At 41.9% G+C, this 15,659-nt stretch overlaps 1 protein-coding gene across 9 annotated transcripts in view; it reads right to left on the bottom strand.

Annotated features, from left to right (window-relative positions):
- The window catches only part of OSBPL9 (oxysterol binding protein like 9), a 270,472-nt gene that overhangs the window by 155,697 nt on the left and 99,116 nt on the right, over positions 1 to 15,659 (bottom strand). For 8 of the 9 annotated variants that reach the window (XM_012139203.3, XM_042247962.1, XM_012139276.3 and 5 more), the window contains exon 1: positions 13,182 to 13,311. The exons of the other annotated variant lie outside the window; for it this stretch is intronic. In XM_012139203.3, coding sequence (XP_011994593.1) covers positions 13,182 to 13,292 — 111 coding nt within the window. In that variant the 5' untranslated portion in view covers positions 13,293 to 13,311. Of the gene's footprint in view, positions 1 to 13,181; positions 13,312 to 15,659 lie in introns of those variants that run through there. 9 annotated transcript variants of the gene reach the window in all.

Below are 15,659 nucleotides of genomic sequence, written 5' to 3'. Positions count from 1 at the left end.
TACAATTTTTCTTCTGTTCCTTTTGCAATTCTAAAGCTATTTTATTAATTTGGATTATTAGGAGCTACCCTGCATCCGAGGTCAGGGGCGGCGGCCGAGAGGAGCCACCCCGTGTCCGAGGTTAGTGGCAGCGGGGAGGAGACACCCCGCGTCCGAGATCAGGGGCGGCCAGCAGAAGCCACCTCGCGCCCGAGGCCAGGGACGGTGACCTTGAGGAGCCACCAGGAGCCCAAGGCCATGGGCAACAGCTGGGAGGAGCCACCCACGCCGGAGGCTAGGGCCAGCGGCCGGAAGGAGCAGGTGGCTGCGCAGCACAGGAGGGCCTAGAGGAGCTATGCCACGTTGAAGGTCAGGAACGGTGGCAGTAAGGAGATACCCCTCGTCCAAGGTAAGGAGCAGGGGCTGTGCTTTGCTGGAGCAGCCGTGAAGAGATACCCCACGCCAAGTAAGAGAAACCCAAGTAAGATGGTAGGTGTTGCAAGAGAGCATCAGAGGGCAGACACACTGAAACCATACTCACAGAAAACTAGTCAATCTTATCACACTAGGACCACAGCCTTGTCTAACTCAATGAAACCAAGCCATGCCTACACTGCAACCCAAGACAGGTGGGTCATGGTGGAGAGGCCTGACAGAATGTGGTCCACTGGAGAAGGGAATGGCAAGCCACTTCAGTATTCTTGCCTTGAGAACCCCATGAACAGTATGAAAAGGCAAAAATGATAGGATACCAAAAGAGGAACTCCCCAGGTCAGTAGGTGCCCAGTATGTTACTGGAGATCAGTGAAGAAATAACTCCAGAAAGAATGAAGGGATGGAGCCAAAGCAAAAACAATACCCAGTTGTGGATATGACTGGTGATAGAAGCAAGATCCGATGCTGTAAAGAGCAATATTGCATAGGAACCTGGAATGTCAGGTCCACGAATCAAGGCAAATTGGAAGCGGTCAAACAAGAGATGGCAAGGGTAAACATTGACATTTTAGGAATCAGCGAACTAAAATGGACTGGAATGGGTGAATGTAACTCAGATGACCATTACATCTACTACTGCGGGCAGGAATCCCTTAGAAGAAATGGAGTAGCCATCATGGTCAACAAAAGAGTTCGAAATGCAGTACTTGGATGCAATCTCAAAAACTACAGAATGATCTCTGTTCGTCTCCAAGGCAAACCATTCAATATCACAGTTATCCAAGTCTATGCCCCAACCAGTAACACTGAAGAAACTTGAGTTGAACGGTTTTATGAAGACCTACAAGATCTTTTAGAACTAACACCAAAAAAAGATGTCCTTTTCATTATAGGGGACTGGAATGCAAAAGTAGGAAGTCAAGAAACACCTGGAGTAACAGGCAAATTTGGCCTTGGAATGCAGAATGAAACAGGGCAAAGACTAATAGAGTTTTGCCAAGAAAATGCACTGGTCATAGCAAACACCCTCTTCCAACAACACAAGAGAAGACTCTACACATGGACATCACCAGATGGTCAACACTGAAATCAGATTGATTATACTGTTTGCAGCCAAAGATGGAGAAGCTCTATACAGTCAACAAAAACAAGACCAGGAGCTGACTGCGGCTCAGATCGTGAACTCCTTATTGCCAAATTCAGACTTAAATTGAAGAAAGTAGGGAAAACCTCTAGACCATTCAGGTATGACCTAAATCAAATCCCTTATGATTATACAGTGGAAGTGAGAAATAGATTTAAGGGCCTAGATCTGATAGATAGAGTGCCTGATGAACTATGGAATGAGGTTCGTGACATTGTACAGGAGACAGGGATCGAGACCATCCCCATGGAAAAGAAATGCAAAAAAGCAAAATGGCTGTCTGGGGAGGCCTTACAACTAGCTGTGAAAAGAGAGGCAAAGAGCAAAGGAGAAAAGCAAAGATATAAGCATCTGAATGCAGAGTTCCAGAGAATACCAAGAAGAGAAAAGAAAGTCTTCTTCAGTGATCAATGCAAAGAAATAGAGAAACACAACAGAATGGGAAAGACTAGAGATCTCTTCAAGAAAATTAGAGATATCAAGGGAACATTTCATGCAAAGATGGGCTCGATAAAGGACAGAAATGGTATGGACCTAACAGAAGCAGAAGATATTAAGAAGAGGTGGCAAGAATACACAGAAGAACTGTACAAAAATATCTTCATGACCCAGATAATCATGATGATGTGATCACTAATCTAGAGCCAGACATCTTGGAATGTGAAGTCAAGTGGGCCTTAGAAAGCATCACTACGAACAAAGCTAGTGGAGGTGATGGAATTCCAGTTGAGCTGTTTCAAATCCTGAAAGATGATGCTGTGAAAGTGCTGCACTCAATATGCCAGCAAGTTTGGAAAACTCAGCAGTGGCCACAGGACTGGAAAAGGTCAGTTTTCATTTCAATTCCAAAGAAAGGCAACACAAAAGAATGCTCAAACTACTGCACAATTGCACTCATCTCACACGCTAGTAAAGTAATGCTCAAAACTCTCAAAGCCAGGCTTCAGCAATACGTGAACCGTGAACTCCCTGATGTTCAAGCCGGTTTTAGAAAAGGCAGAGGAACCAGAGATCAAATTGCCAACATCCGCTGGATCATGGAAAAAGCAAGAGAGTTCCAGAAGAACATCTATTTCTGCTTTATTGACTATGCCAAAGCCTTTGACTGTGTGGATCACAATAAACTGTGGAAAATTCTGAAAGAGATGGGAATACCAGACCACCTGACCTGCCTCTTGAGAAATCTGTATGCAGATCAAAAAGCAACAGTTAGAACTGGACATGGAACAACAGACTGGTTCCAAATAGGAAAAGGAGTATATCAAGGCTGTATATTGTCACCCTGCTTATTTAACTTCTATGCAGACTACATCATGAGAAACGCTGGACTGGAAGAAACACAACCTGGAATCAAGGTTGCCGGGAGAAATATCAATAACCTCAGATATGCAGATGACACCACCCTTATGGCAGAAAGTGAAGAGGAACTAAAAGCCTCTTGATGAAAGTGAAAGAGGAGAGTGAAAAAGTTGGTTTAAAGCTCAACATTCAGAAAACAAAGATCATAGCATCTGGTCCCATCACTTCATGGGAAATAGATGGGGAAACAGTGGAAACAGTGTCAGACTTTATTATTCTGGTCTCCAAAATCACTGCAGATGGTGACTGCAGCCATGAAATTAAAAGACGCTTACTCCTTGGAAGAAAAGTTATGATCAACCTAGATACCATATTCAAAAGCAGAGACATTACTTTGCCGACTAAGGTCCATCTAGTCAAGGCTATGGTTTTTCCTGTGGTCATGTACGGATGTGAAAGTTGGACTGTGAAGAAGGCTGAGCGCCGAAGAATTGATGCTTTTGAACTGTGGTGTTGGAGAAGACTCTTGAGAGTCCCTTGGACTGTAAGGAGATCCAACCAGTCCATTCTGAAGGAGATCAACCCTGGGATTTCTTTGGAAGGAATGATGCTAAAGCTGAAGCTCCAGTACTTTGGCCACCTCATGCGAAGAGTTGACTCATTGGAAAAGACTCTGATGCTGGGAGGGATTAGGGGCAGGAGGAGAAGGGGATGACCGAGGATGAGATGGCTGGATGGCATCACTGACTCGATGGACGTGAGTCTGAGTCAACTCCGGGAGTTGGTGATGGAAAGGGAGGCCTGGTGTGCTGTGATTCATGGGGTCGCAAAGAGTCGGACACGACTGAGCGACTGAACTGAACTGAACTGAACTGATGTAAGCTTAATAAAAAACATATTTGATATAACCAAGAAGTTTATTTACAAAAGCATAAACTCACTTTTAAATGCTTGATGGGAGGAGTGCTGATACATTTCTAAGAGAATCTGAGATTCCCTCTTTTACATCTTTGCAAGAAAAACACATATATTTAAGCTCTTCAAAAACCTAAAATCCAAGAATCAGATGAGAGATTTTATCACCTTCCAGACATTGCTAAGGACTGTCAAGTAATATTTAAATGTATTTAGATTACCAGTGGTTTTGAAATGCAAAGTTGCTATGAGTCTCTTCCAGCTAGCATGTTAACAGCAAAACACATCATTTCTCCAATGATTCCTTTTAAAGAAAACCTTGAGTGACCCTGACAACTTACTCACTATTTCTAACTTTTCTCTCTGAAATGTCTAAAGACAATACAAAACAAGAAAGAGTGTTAAATACTTACATTTTATGACTAAACAAATCATATTTTATAATCTCAACTAGCTCCTCTTCAGTTCAGTTCAGTTGCTCAGTCGTGTCTGACTCTTTGCGACCCCATGAATTGCAGCACGCCAGGCCTCCCTGTCCGTCACCAACTCCTGGAGTTCACTCAAACTCATGACCATCAAGTCAGTGATGCCATCCAGCCATCTCATCCTCGGTCGTTCCCTTCTCCTCCTGCCCCCAATCCCTCCCAGCATCAGGGTCTTTTCCAACAAGTCAACTCTTCTCATGAGGTGGCCAAAGTACTGGAGTTTCAGCTTTAGCATCAGTCCTTCCAATGAACACCCAGGACTGATCTCCTTTAGGATGGACTGGTTGGTTCCTTGCAGTCCAAGGAACTCTCAAGAGTCTTCTCCAACACCCCAGTTCAAAAGCATCAATTCTTCGGTGCTCAGCTTTCTTCACAGTCCAACTCTCACATCCATACATGACCACTGGAAAAACCATAGCCTTGACTAGACGGACCTTTGTTGGCAAAATAATGTCTCTACTTTTGAATATGCTATCTAGGTTGGTCATAACTTTCCTTCTAAGGAGTAAGCGTCTTTTAATTTCATGGCTGCAATCACCATCTGCAGTGATTTTGGAGCCCAAAAAAATAAAGTCTGACACTGTTTTCACTGTTTCCCCATCTATTTCCCATGAAGTGATGGGACCAGATGCCATGATCTTCGTTTTCTGAATGTTGAGCTTTAAACCAACTTTTTCACTCTCCCCTTTCATCAAGAGGCTTTTAGTTCCTCTTCACTTTCTTCCATAAGGGTGGTATCATCTGCATATCTGAGGTTATTCATATTTTCCCGGCAATCTTGATTCCAGCTTGTGCTTCTTCCAGCCCAGCATTTCTCATGATGTACTCTAAGTTAATTAAGCAGGGTGACAATATACAGCCTTGACATACTCCTTTTCCTATTTGGAACCAGTCTGTTGTTCCATGTCCAGTTCTAACTGTTGCTTCCTGACTTGCATATAGGCTTCTCAAGAGGCTCCTCTTACAACCTGGTTAATTTCAATGTGACCCTAGTTATTCTTTTCCAGTTCCCATGGCCACTAATCTAAATCTTTACTACATTCCTTAAATCTTAACTCTACTCTCATCTTTAAAAGTACCCTGCTTCCCATCCCTAAAACATTTAAGCATACTCCTACCTTAGAAACTCTTTCCTCTCCGTTCCATATTCCTTTGTTCCTCTTTCATATTGAAACAACTTGAGCAATCTACACTCATCTTCTTTATTTCTTGCCTCCTATTTACTCTTCAAATCACTCTGACTTCCAAACTTCTGACTCCATGGAAACTTCTCTTTTTTCAGGGCATCAGTGATATCCAAATTGATCAATCCAATGAGTATTTTTAAGATTTCATCTATTCAATTCTCTCAACAGTATTCAAGTCAGTTCCTGCCTTGACTCCACATTCTGTTTTTTCTTGGATATCTCTGACTATCCCTTTTCACTCTTCCGTGCAGGCTCTTTTCTCTACCCAAATCCCTTAGAAACGATTGTGATGGCTTAAAATCCCTCCATAAATTGACACTCCTTTCAAAAGGTAGAGGCTAATTCTCTTTCCCATGCCTAAAATTCCCATCCCCTGTAGCATGAACTGAATTTAAAGATTCATTTCTAATGAATAGAAGAAGGCAAAAGTGATGTTCTCAGACCAGGTCATATAGGCACTTCAGCTTTCTCCTTGCTCTCCCTTGGATTACTCCTTCTGGGTGAAGCCAGATAGATGCCCTGTCACAATGACACTCATGTAGCCCAACAGAGAGGTTAGCTGAGAGGAACTGAGGCCATCTTCCAGGAGCCAGTAAGGACTAAGGCTTTCTGTCAACAGACATGAGAGTGAGTCATCTTGGAAGCAAATCCTAAAGCTCCAGTCAAGTCTTTCAAATGACTACAGACATAGCCAATGTCTTGACTGCAACTTCATGAGAGACCCTGAGCCCAAAGTTCTGAGCCACAGATAATAAATGTTTATTGTTTCAAGTGGCTAAAATCATCATGGGCAATTTGTTATAAAGCAATAGATACCTAATCCAATGGTGTTTCTCAGTGTTCTATCTAAAGCTCTCTATTATTCCCACTCATTCACTCTCTCATCTCTCCATATGTGTAAAGCTAATATTTATCTGTAGCCCAGATTTTTTTCTTAAGTTCCAGACTGTGCAATATCTTTACCTCAATTTCAACATGCCCCAAAGCAACTACCGTTCTCCACCCAACCTATACTTATCTTCCCTATCATCATTCACTCAACTAAATCTAAAAACCTGGATTTCATCAAACTCCTCTTCCCCCTTCACTCACATCCAATCACTGAAATCCTGTCAATATGACTTCACTATCCATAACCCAAGTATTCTTTAAAAACTACAAAATTTACCTGAACCTATTGTTTAATTTTAAAAATTACAGAGAGACAACCAGACATCATGGGCCACTTGATGTACAGGTTCCCCCTGTTCCTAAATAACCTTCCCTAAGCCAAAATGGCATAAAGCAATGATGCAATTGCCTTAGTATACACCTTGCTACTGCTGCTAAGTCGCTTCAGTCATGTCCAACTCTGTGCAACCCCATAGACGACAGCATACCAGGCTCCTCTGTCCCTGGGATTTTCCAGGCAAGAATACTAGAGTGGGTTGCCATTTCCTTCTCCAAAAAAGTAAATGTCGCTCAGTCGTGTCTGACTCTTTGCGACCCCATGGACTGTAGCCCACCAGGCTCCTCCGTCCATGGGATTTTCTAGGCAAGAATACTGGAGTGGGTTGCCATTTCCTTCTCCAGGAGATCTTCCCAACCCAGGGATCAAACCCAGGTCTCCCGTGTTGTAGGCAGATGCTTTACCATCTGAGCCACTGGGGAAGTCAAAATAAACTGAGATAATGTAAAGATGCACACAGACACAGTTCAAAACTACAACAGCTTGCTACTATGTATTAATAGTTCCCAGCATGCATGCATGCTGAGTCGCTTCAGTTGCATCTGACTCTGTGACCCTACAGACCTCCAGGCTCCTCTGTCCATGGGATTCTCCAGATAAGAATACTGGAGTGGGTTGCCATACCCTTCTCCTTGGGATCCTCCCAACTCAGGGATCGAACCTGCATCTCTTATGTCTCCTGCATTGGCAGGTGGGTTCTTACCACTAGTGCCACCTAGGAAGCCCATAGGTCCCAGGGAAGGAACTTACTGGTGTCATTTTTGCTGCTTGGGGCACTCACTGATTCTATAGAAGCTCACTGCAAAAAACAAAAAAGAAAGAAACCTCTGAATGCTATTTTCATTTTTTGTGTATTTTCCAAAAAAGCAAAAATCCTCTTTGGATTTCTTTTGGTTAGCAAAAACAGGTACTAAATAGGTCTTTTCTAAAAATGAAGTAGGGTAAAGCAAACTATCAGAAAGTGGAAATACTTGTAATATGTTCCACCTACAAAGTATTCCTGCCCAAAGTGGGGGGAAAAAGCTGAATTTGATTAAGCTTCTAGCTCTAAGTATCAGTTTATAGGAAACATGGAGGATAAAGAACATGTTTAAATACACCACAAGAATACTCTCAGCAAAATCCAGAATGTGGAAAATCTACAGAATAATTTGCTTTCTTCAACAAATGAATGGCAAAGAAAAAGAAGAAGGGAAGACCTACAGAGTTAAAAAGACTCAGTCTTACGTGTGGATCTTGTTTGGAATTCTGACTCAAATAAACCAACTGGTGAGGGACAGATGTTTGAGAAAAATCAAGGAAATTAAACACTGTAAAACATATTAAAATATTCACAAATGAAATAATGAGAGATTTGGGATGTGCTTTAAAGTAATCCAGTGGGGTAGGAAGGAGCTTTGGGAGTATTAATAAGAATTCATTTTACTATCATCCTTTGTATAGGTTTCAAACAAATTTTGTATTATGAAAGTTTTTTCCACAACAAAAAGTGCTTACAACACTTAAGTGACTTTCCACTGCCCTGAGTGAAAAGTTCAAATTCCTTAGCTCAGTTTACCAAGAAAGTCTTTCATTATCTGGCCCCTGCTTCTCTCTCCCTCTCACACACTACTGCCCACCTCACAGCCTAAATTCCAGGACTAACAAGCTCCTTACTCTTGTCTCTTTCAAAAACATCTATTCCCTCTATCTCAAGCAGTTTTCCCTCTCTGCTTACATGGCTAATCTCTACTCACCATTCAGGTCAAAGCAAACCTACCTCTTAAAGAAATCTTTTCTGATACTCCGAGACAGAGGCAAGCTGCCCACCTGTGTACCTCCCAACATCCTATTCTTCCCCATCACAGCTCTTACTTGATGTACACCCCAGCAGACTCTAGGCATCATGAGAACATGGACTATTCCCATCTTATTTACCATTTTAACCCGTCTTCCCAGCATAGTGCCTAGCACATAGTACATACTCAGTAAACATTTGATAATCAAAAGGTATGAACACCTGCTTTCTAGTCTTCCAACTCCTCGCATATCTATATCTCCTTCAATTTTCTTTCCTTTCTTGTCTTTCTCTGTGATCATGATTCTCATAAATGGTTAGCTGTTTACACAGTGTTCCCAAATTTATATCCTTATCCCTCCCTGAGTATCTCAATTAATAAATATTCAACTCACAGGGGACTTCCCTGATGGTCCGATGGTTAAGAATCTGCCTGCCAATGCAGGGGACACTAGTTTGCTACCTGGTCCAGAAACTAAGATTCCACATGCCGGGGGGCAACTAAGTTCACGTGGCACAACCACTGAAGGCCTTGCGCCCTACAGCCTGTGTACACAACAAGAGAAGCCACCACAATGAGAAACCCACACACCACAATTAGAGAAAAGCCCGTCAGCAACAACAAAGAACCCATCTGCCGCAAGGAAGATAGTACAGCTCACCCTCAAATTCAACTAACAAATTCTATGCTATAATCGAACAGATCTTCACCTCCAGGCCTGACCTATGGCTCCAAATACCTTCTGGATTCAATCTCCTGTTATCTCCCTACATGCCTTTATCAGCAGATGAATGGATAAGAAAGCTGTGGTACATATACACAATGGAGTATTACTCAGCCATTAAAAGGAATACATTTGAATCAGTTCCGATGAGATGGATGAAACTGGAGCCGATTATACAGAGTGAAGTAACCCAGAAAGAAAAACACCAATACAGTATACTAACACATATATATGGAATTTAGGAAGATGGCAATGACGACCCTATATGCAAGACAGCAAAAAAGACACAGATGTGTATAACGGACTTTTGGACTCAGAGGGAGAGGGAGAGGGTGGGATGATTTGGGAGAATGGCATTGAAACATGTATACTATCATGTAAGAATCGAATCGCCAGTCTATGTCTGACGCAGGATACAGCATGCTTGGGGCTGGTGCACGGTGATGACCCAGAGAGATGTTATGGGGAGGGAAGTGGGTGGGGGGTTCATGTTTGGGAACGCATGTACACCCGTGGTGGATTCATGTCAATGTATGGCAAAACCAATACAGAAAAAAAAAAAAGAGAGAGAGAGAGAGAAAAAAAGAAAACAAGAAAAAAAAAAAAAAGAAGCTCAGAAATTCTCAATATCTTCTTAATGGACTTTATGTTCTCAAGTTTCCCAATTTGTGTATATTTCCCACTGCCTGAAATGCCCTTCTTCTCTTCTACCTTTAAGTCTCGGCTCAAATGTCTCTCTAGCCTTTTTTAGGCAATGCTCCCACAGCAGTCTATTCTTACTTCTACTGTAGAATTTATCATACTTTTTTGAAATTATGTTTAGGTGTCTACTCTGCAAGATTTTGAGATCTTAGATAGAAGGGACTCTCTCCTTCATGCTTTTATCTCCAGCATATATATATATAGTAAAGTGAAAATGAAAGTCGCCCAGTTGTGTCTGACTACTTGAAACCTCATGGACTATACACTCCATGGAATTCTTCAGGCCAGAATACTGGAGTGGGTAACCTTTCCCTTCTCCAGCAGATCTTCCTGACCCAGGAATCAAACGGGGGTCTCCTACATTCCAGGCAGATTCTTTACCAACTGAGCTATGAGGGAAGTCCATATATAAAGTGCCTATTAAAAAGTCCCAAATAAATGCTTCCTGAATAAACCACTGTTTCTAATAATTAAAAGACAGGAGTGTGACCCGAAAAGGTTGCCTAAATCTATTTTCTAAAGAAGGTAATCAATTTCTCTGTTCCTGTATTAAACAGAATATCTACTAAATGGTTTTTCAAGAACTGAAAATTTACATACTATGAAAATAAAAGAAATGTAAAATAAAAAAAACTATTCATTCCCAGAGGACAGATTAGGGTCTGGGCCCAGAACCAAAAGATCCAGGTGAAGGTGAGGTTTGGGTGAAACTATTTAGTTCACAGCAATTCCCGTGATCTTTTCCAAAACCTTGAGATTATCTCAATATCAATTTTTGGTATAGGCCAACTCTAAAGCAAAGTCAATCTAGTTTCGTTCAGGGTTTTCATGGCCACCCTAGAATAGACAGACCTCCAACTACAGAGCCAGACCAGAGCGCAAGTGATTTTGGAAACAAGGAATAGAGTGACTTGCTATTTACTGCTCTGCTTAAAATGCTGTGCAACTATTCAGATAATCTTCCTGGAAGATGCAGCTCCAAGTTATCAGCCGCATGCAGATCATTAAGATGTACCTTCATCCTTCCAAATCCTAATGTAATGAAACAATGTCGAAGTGTACAGAATTCACTGCCAATATTCAACATGTCTCCTACTTTCTCTTTAAGTGAATACCTATCCTTTTCTCATCTTTACTGGACCTTCTTTAATTTGGCATTGAGTATCATCTTATTTTCACAAGATCATTTTATTTTACAATATTTCTCTGTTGTTTCTCTGCAAACAAATACTTTGACACCAAAAAACACGGGAAAAAAAGAAATTTCTAAATATCCATTAGTGAGAAATATGATACCTCCTTCTACTGGCAAGGATGTTTCATAGTTTAATCTCAGAAGGGAGGATAAGTAATGGGAGGGAGAAGAAAGAAACATAATTTTAAAAGCCATATTTAGCCAAAGACAAGGAGAAATTTGTCAAGATACTCAGAAACTAAAAGGGCAAGGAGGCAGAAAAAAGATATGCCAAAGTGAGAAAAACAGGAAAAAAAGAAGATTCTGTCAGGGAGAGGAGTTCCCAAGAACCCCAGCTTGGGGCCCCTCCAGTGTGGCCCTAAATTCAGACCCACACAAATTTGGGATCTGTAGAGTAACTTCATTCCATAGTGCCACTGAAATTACTTTGAATGGGCTGGAAAGGGTCCATGGGATTTTCTGATTATCACTTCTACTGAAACTTATTATTACTCTTCATCTATCTGAACTATGAGATTTCATAATTCCAGAGTTTTCAGGATATAATGTGCATTTGTCTCTCTTTCATAGCTAACTAATCTTGAACAATGTATTTAAATTTCATTCAGGTTTGTTTAGTCTTTTCCCCCTTCTAAATTATGTAAAGAAAGGAAGTTGGTGTGCAAGCTTTTACTTTTTACTCCTGTAGGTTTGTCTTTAGTAACTCAAAGATTGCATTTTTCTCATTCCTGTAGTGAAAGTGAAGTGTAAAGGAAAAAGAAAGCCAGGTTATTTAGACTCCTGATAACACTGCTTACTGCTAGCTCTGTGACCTTGAGCAAATCGCTGAAAAGCCGGGAGCCTCAGATTCCAAAACTGTAAAATGGGGATAATGAATACTTTATTCTGCAGTTATTGTGAGTAAAAAGAATCAAGGGAACCACCTTATTAGAATATAAGCTCCAGAGAAAAGGAATAGTGAATATCTTGAACTTTGCTGATTCTCGCTCACATGCACACGCATGAGCACACACACCCACACACACCCAGCCTAAAGCAATAATGATTAACACGTAGTGGGTGCTCAATAAATATTTAAATTAACGAAAAAATATCAATACTAGTCCTCATTCCTCTCGTTGACATTAATCTTTCTCCCATAATCATAATTTTTTCTCTTCTGTCTTCTATTATTTTCTAAAGCCTTCAGGACATTCTGTTTTGTCGTTTGAAGAGGCTTCCTCCCTCTCATTGGCTATTATTAACTAGACACCATTCAGAGACACTACCTTTGGAAGTAATTTCTCTAATTCCACCCACCTTTCATTTCTAACGCGTCGGGGGTGGAGCCAGAGTCAGAACATAAGATTCTCACCAATTCATGGACCTTTCCCACAGTCACTGATTTGTGTTTAACGACACTGGAGCCCTTAACTCAGCCCTTCCCAGAATATAACTTTCAGGAGACATCGCAGTCTCTCTTCGCTAACAAGAGACTCCTGTGTAAGAAATCCTCCACTCTCAAAAGTTAAGGCGTCGGTTACGCTCGCCCCTCGCTGAATGGAAGAGAATCCTGTGAAAGAGACACTCAACTTGGGCAGACTGGAGGGATTTCAGAATCCTTCAGGTTGAGCAACGGCCAGTCACTTCAGGACCTGGCCAAGCTCGTCAGACCACTGCTCTAAGAAACCAGCGCTCCTCAATCCCTGGAGGGAAGCTAAGGGGCGCGGCCGTCTACAGAGCCTGGTGGGGGACACCGTCAAGTCCATGATAACATGTGGAAACTGCACAGACCCCGAGACCGAACCCATCAAGCCACGACTACAACCATCTACCTACCTACAACGCGCCTCCGTTTACCCCCCAACAAATACCGGACCCTAAGAAAGGAACAAGGCTCGCCCCCACCCCATAAATCACACAACCGGTGCCTACTTATTGGCTGCGCGAGCATCTCTTTCACCCTCATTGGCTATCCGGGGCGCAAAACCCTCCCCTACGAGGGAACCCTCCCGTACGGCGGCACCCCCATCCTAACCACCTCTACCGGGCTACCAAAAAGCCTGGTCCCCACCTCCACCCAGGAATCGCGACTCCCAAGGCAGCCGAGGCTTTGCCTCCAAGGACTTACTGTGTAGTAGGAGAGCAGCCCTGCATTGTAGTCCAGCACGAACCAACGGTACTGCCAGCCCTTCATTACGTTAGTCCATTTACTCAGCGGCCCTTCCATGATGGACGCCATCTTGGGAGCCGCCAATGACAACAAACGGCCTGACGTCACTCGCCTATAAGGCTTTCAACATTCGGTGGGCGTGGTCATCGCCGACAGAGGCGGGCCTAGGGCGGGGCCAGCAACTGCTTCCCGCCTTGGTGGACTCGGGGACCCACGCCTCCAGCTATAAAACTCAAAAAAAACGATTTTCTTTGGGAGTCTGTTGTGTGTAGGACTCCGTGCCCCAAATGTGAAGAATTCAAGCATGAATACTGAAGTTAAGATTACTTATTAACATAGATAATTTTACTGCCCATTACTTTGCCGACTAAGGTCCGACTAAGGTCCGTCTAAGTCAAGGCTATGGTTTTTCCTGTGGTCATGTATGGATGTGAGAATTGGACTGTGAAGAAGGCTGAGCGCCGAAGAATTGATGCTTTTGAACTGTTGTGTTGGAGAAGACTCTTGAGAGTCCCTTGGACTGCAAGGAGATCCAGCCAGTCCATTCTGAAGGAGATCAACCCTGGGATTTCTTTGGAAGGAATGATGCTAAAGCTGAAACTCCAGTACTCTGGCCACCTCATGAGAAGAGTTGACTCATTGGAAAAGACCCTGATGCTAGGAGGGATTGGGGGCAGGAGGAGAGGGGGACGACCCAGGATGAGATGGCTGGATGGCATCACGGACTCGATGGACATGAGTCTGAGTGAACTCCGGGAGTTGGTGATGGACAGGGAGGCCTAGCGTGTGAGTCGGACACGACTGAGCAACTGATCTGAACTGAATGATATCTTACACATGCAAATAATTTCACATCTGATATTCATTTAAGCAATTATTTCACAAACCCATTCATTTAATAAATATTTTTTGTTTTGTGCTAGATACTCTTAGGCTTGGGGGTTCAGCAAAGACTTCACGAGGGGAAAAGGCAATAAAAAAATAGTAAATTATATAGTATATGACAATTTGGTAATTTGGAGACAAATTAAGCAAGTAAAGAGGCAAAGGGTAAGGGGCTGCAGTTTTAAGTTCCCAAATTGTGAAGGCCTGAGTGAGAAGGTAACTTTTGAGCAAAGACCTGAAGAAAGAGGAGGGAGGCTGGCAAAGGAACAGCAAATTGTTCTTTGTAAGCAGAGTAGTGAGCCAGGGAGAAGGTAGTTGGAGACAAGGTCAGAGAAGTAAGAGCAGATTTCTTAGAGCCTATAAAGACAATGGAAGTATTGTCCGAGTATATTGAGACAATCTTTGAGGTCCTGGTAATGCAACACTGAAGGAGACAAACAGATTCCTATTTAAGAGTTAAGAGTTTAAATTCTGTGATGGAAAGCAAACACAAAACAAGTAAACATGAAAAATATCTAATAGTGATGAATGTCTCGTGGAGAATTTAAGTAAGTGGATGTAATAGGAAGCCAATGGGTAGCTACTTTTAAAGTGTATAATTGAGTGGTTGTGTAAGGCATCCCAGGAAAGGGCATTGAGATGTGAAGGATAAGGGAACTAAGAAGCAGGGCACTGGCTAGAAGTGGCTGTGACATCAACAGAGAGGTTTGTGCTGTGAATCTCTATTTGCTGATAACAGAAACTCTAGGAAAAAAGAATATCACTGAAGGAGGTAGATAAAGAGAACCTATTTACTAGCTAATCAAGTTGGGTAAAGATCTAAAGATCAAATTATTTATGCTGATATCCCTTTTCTGTTTCATTGAGATATAATTGACATACAACATTGTATGAATTTAAGATGTGCATGATTTGGGAATTTCCCTGGTGGAACAGTGGTTAATGCCATGCTCCCAATGCAGTTGACGTGAGTTCAAGGATCCCTGGAAGGGGAGCTAAGATCCCATGTGCCATGTAGTGTGGCAAAAAAAAAAAAAAAAAAAACCAAAGATATGCATGTGTATATTGTGAAATGATTACCACATTACATTTAGTTAACTCATCACCTCACCTCAAAAATTTTTTTCTTGTGATAAGAATTTTTACTCTCTTAGCAACTCTCAAATATATAATACAGTATTATAACTATAGTAACCATGCTTCACACTACATTCCTACAACTTACTTATCTCATAACTAGAACTTTTTGCTTTTTGACCAACTTTTAGTTTCATGTAGTCCCCTTGCTTATTTTTGCTTTTGTTGCTTTGTGCTTTAGGTGTCATATCCAAAAAAATCATTTCCCAGGCTGATTTCAAGAAGCTTTCCTGTATGTTTTCTTCTAGGAGTTTTATGGTTTCAGGTCTTACAATTAAGTCTCTAACTGATCTTGAGTTAATTGTTGTGAATGGTTTGAAATAAGGATCTAGTTTTAATCTTCTTCATATGAATTGGCACCATTCGTTGCAAAGACTACTTTTTCCCTAATGAATGAGCATTCCTGGCTCTCAT

This window comes from Ovis aries, chromosome 1 (assembly GCF_016772045.2).
Source record: "Ovis aries strain OAR_USU_Benz2616 breed Rambouillet chromosome 1, ARS-UI_Ramb_v3.0, whole genome shotgun sequence".
NCBI lineage: Eukaryota > Metazoa > Chordata > Mammalia > Artiodactyla > Bovidae > Ovis > Ovis aries.
Note: the sequence above shows the minus strand (reverse complement) of the source record. Positions and strands in the feature narration are given on the sequence as shown.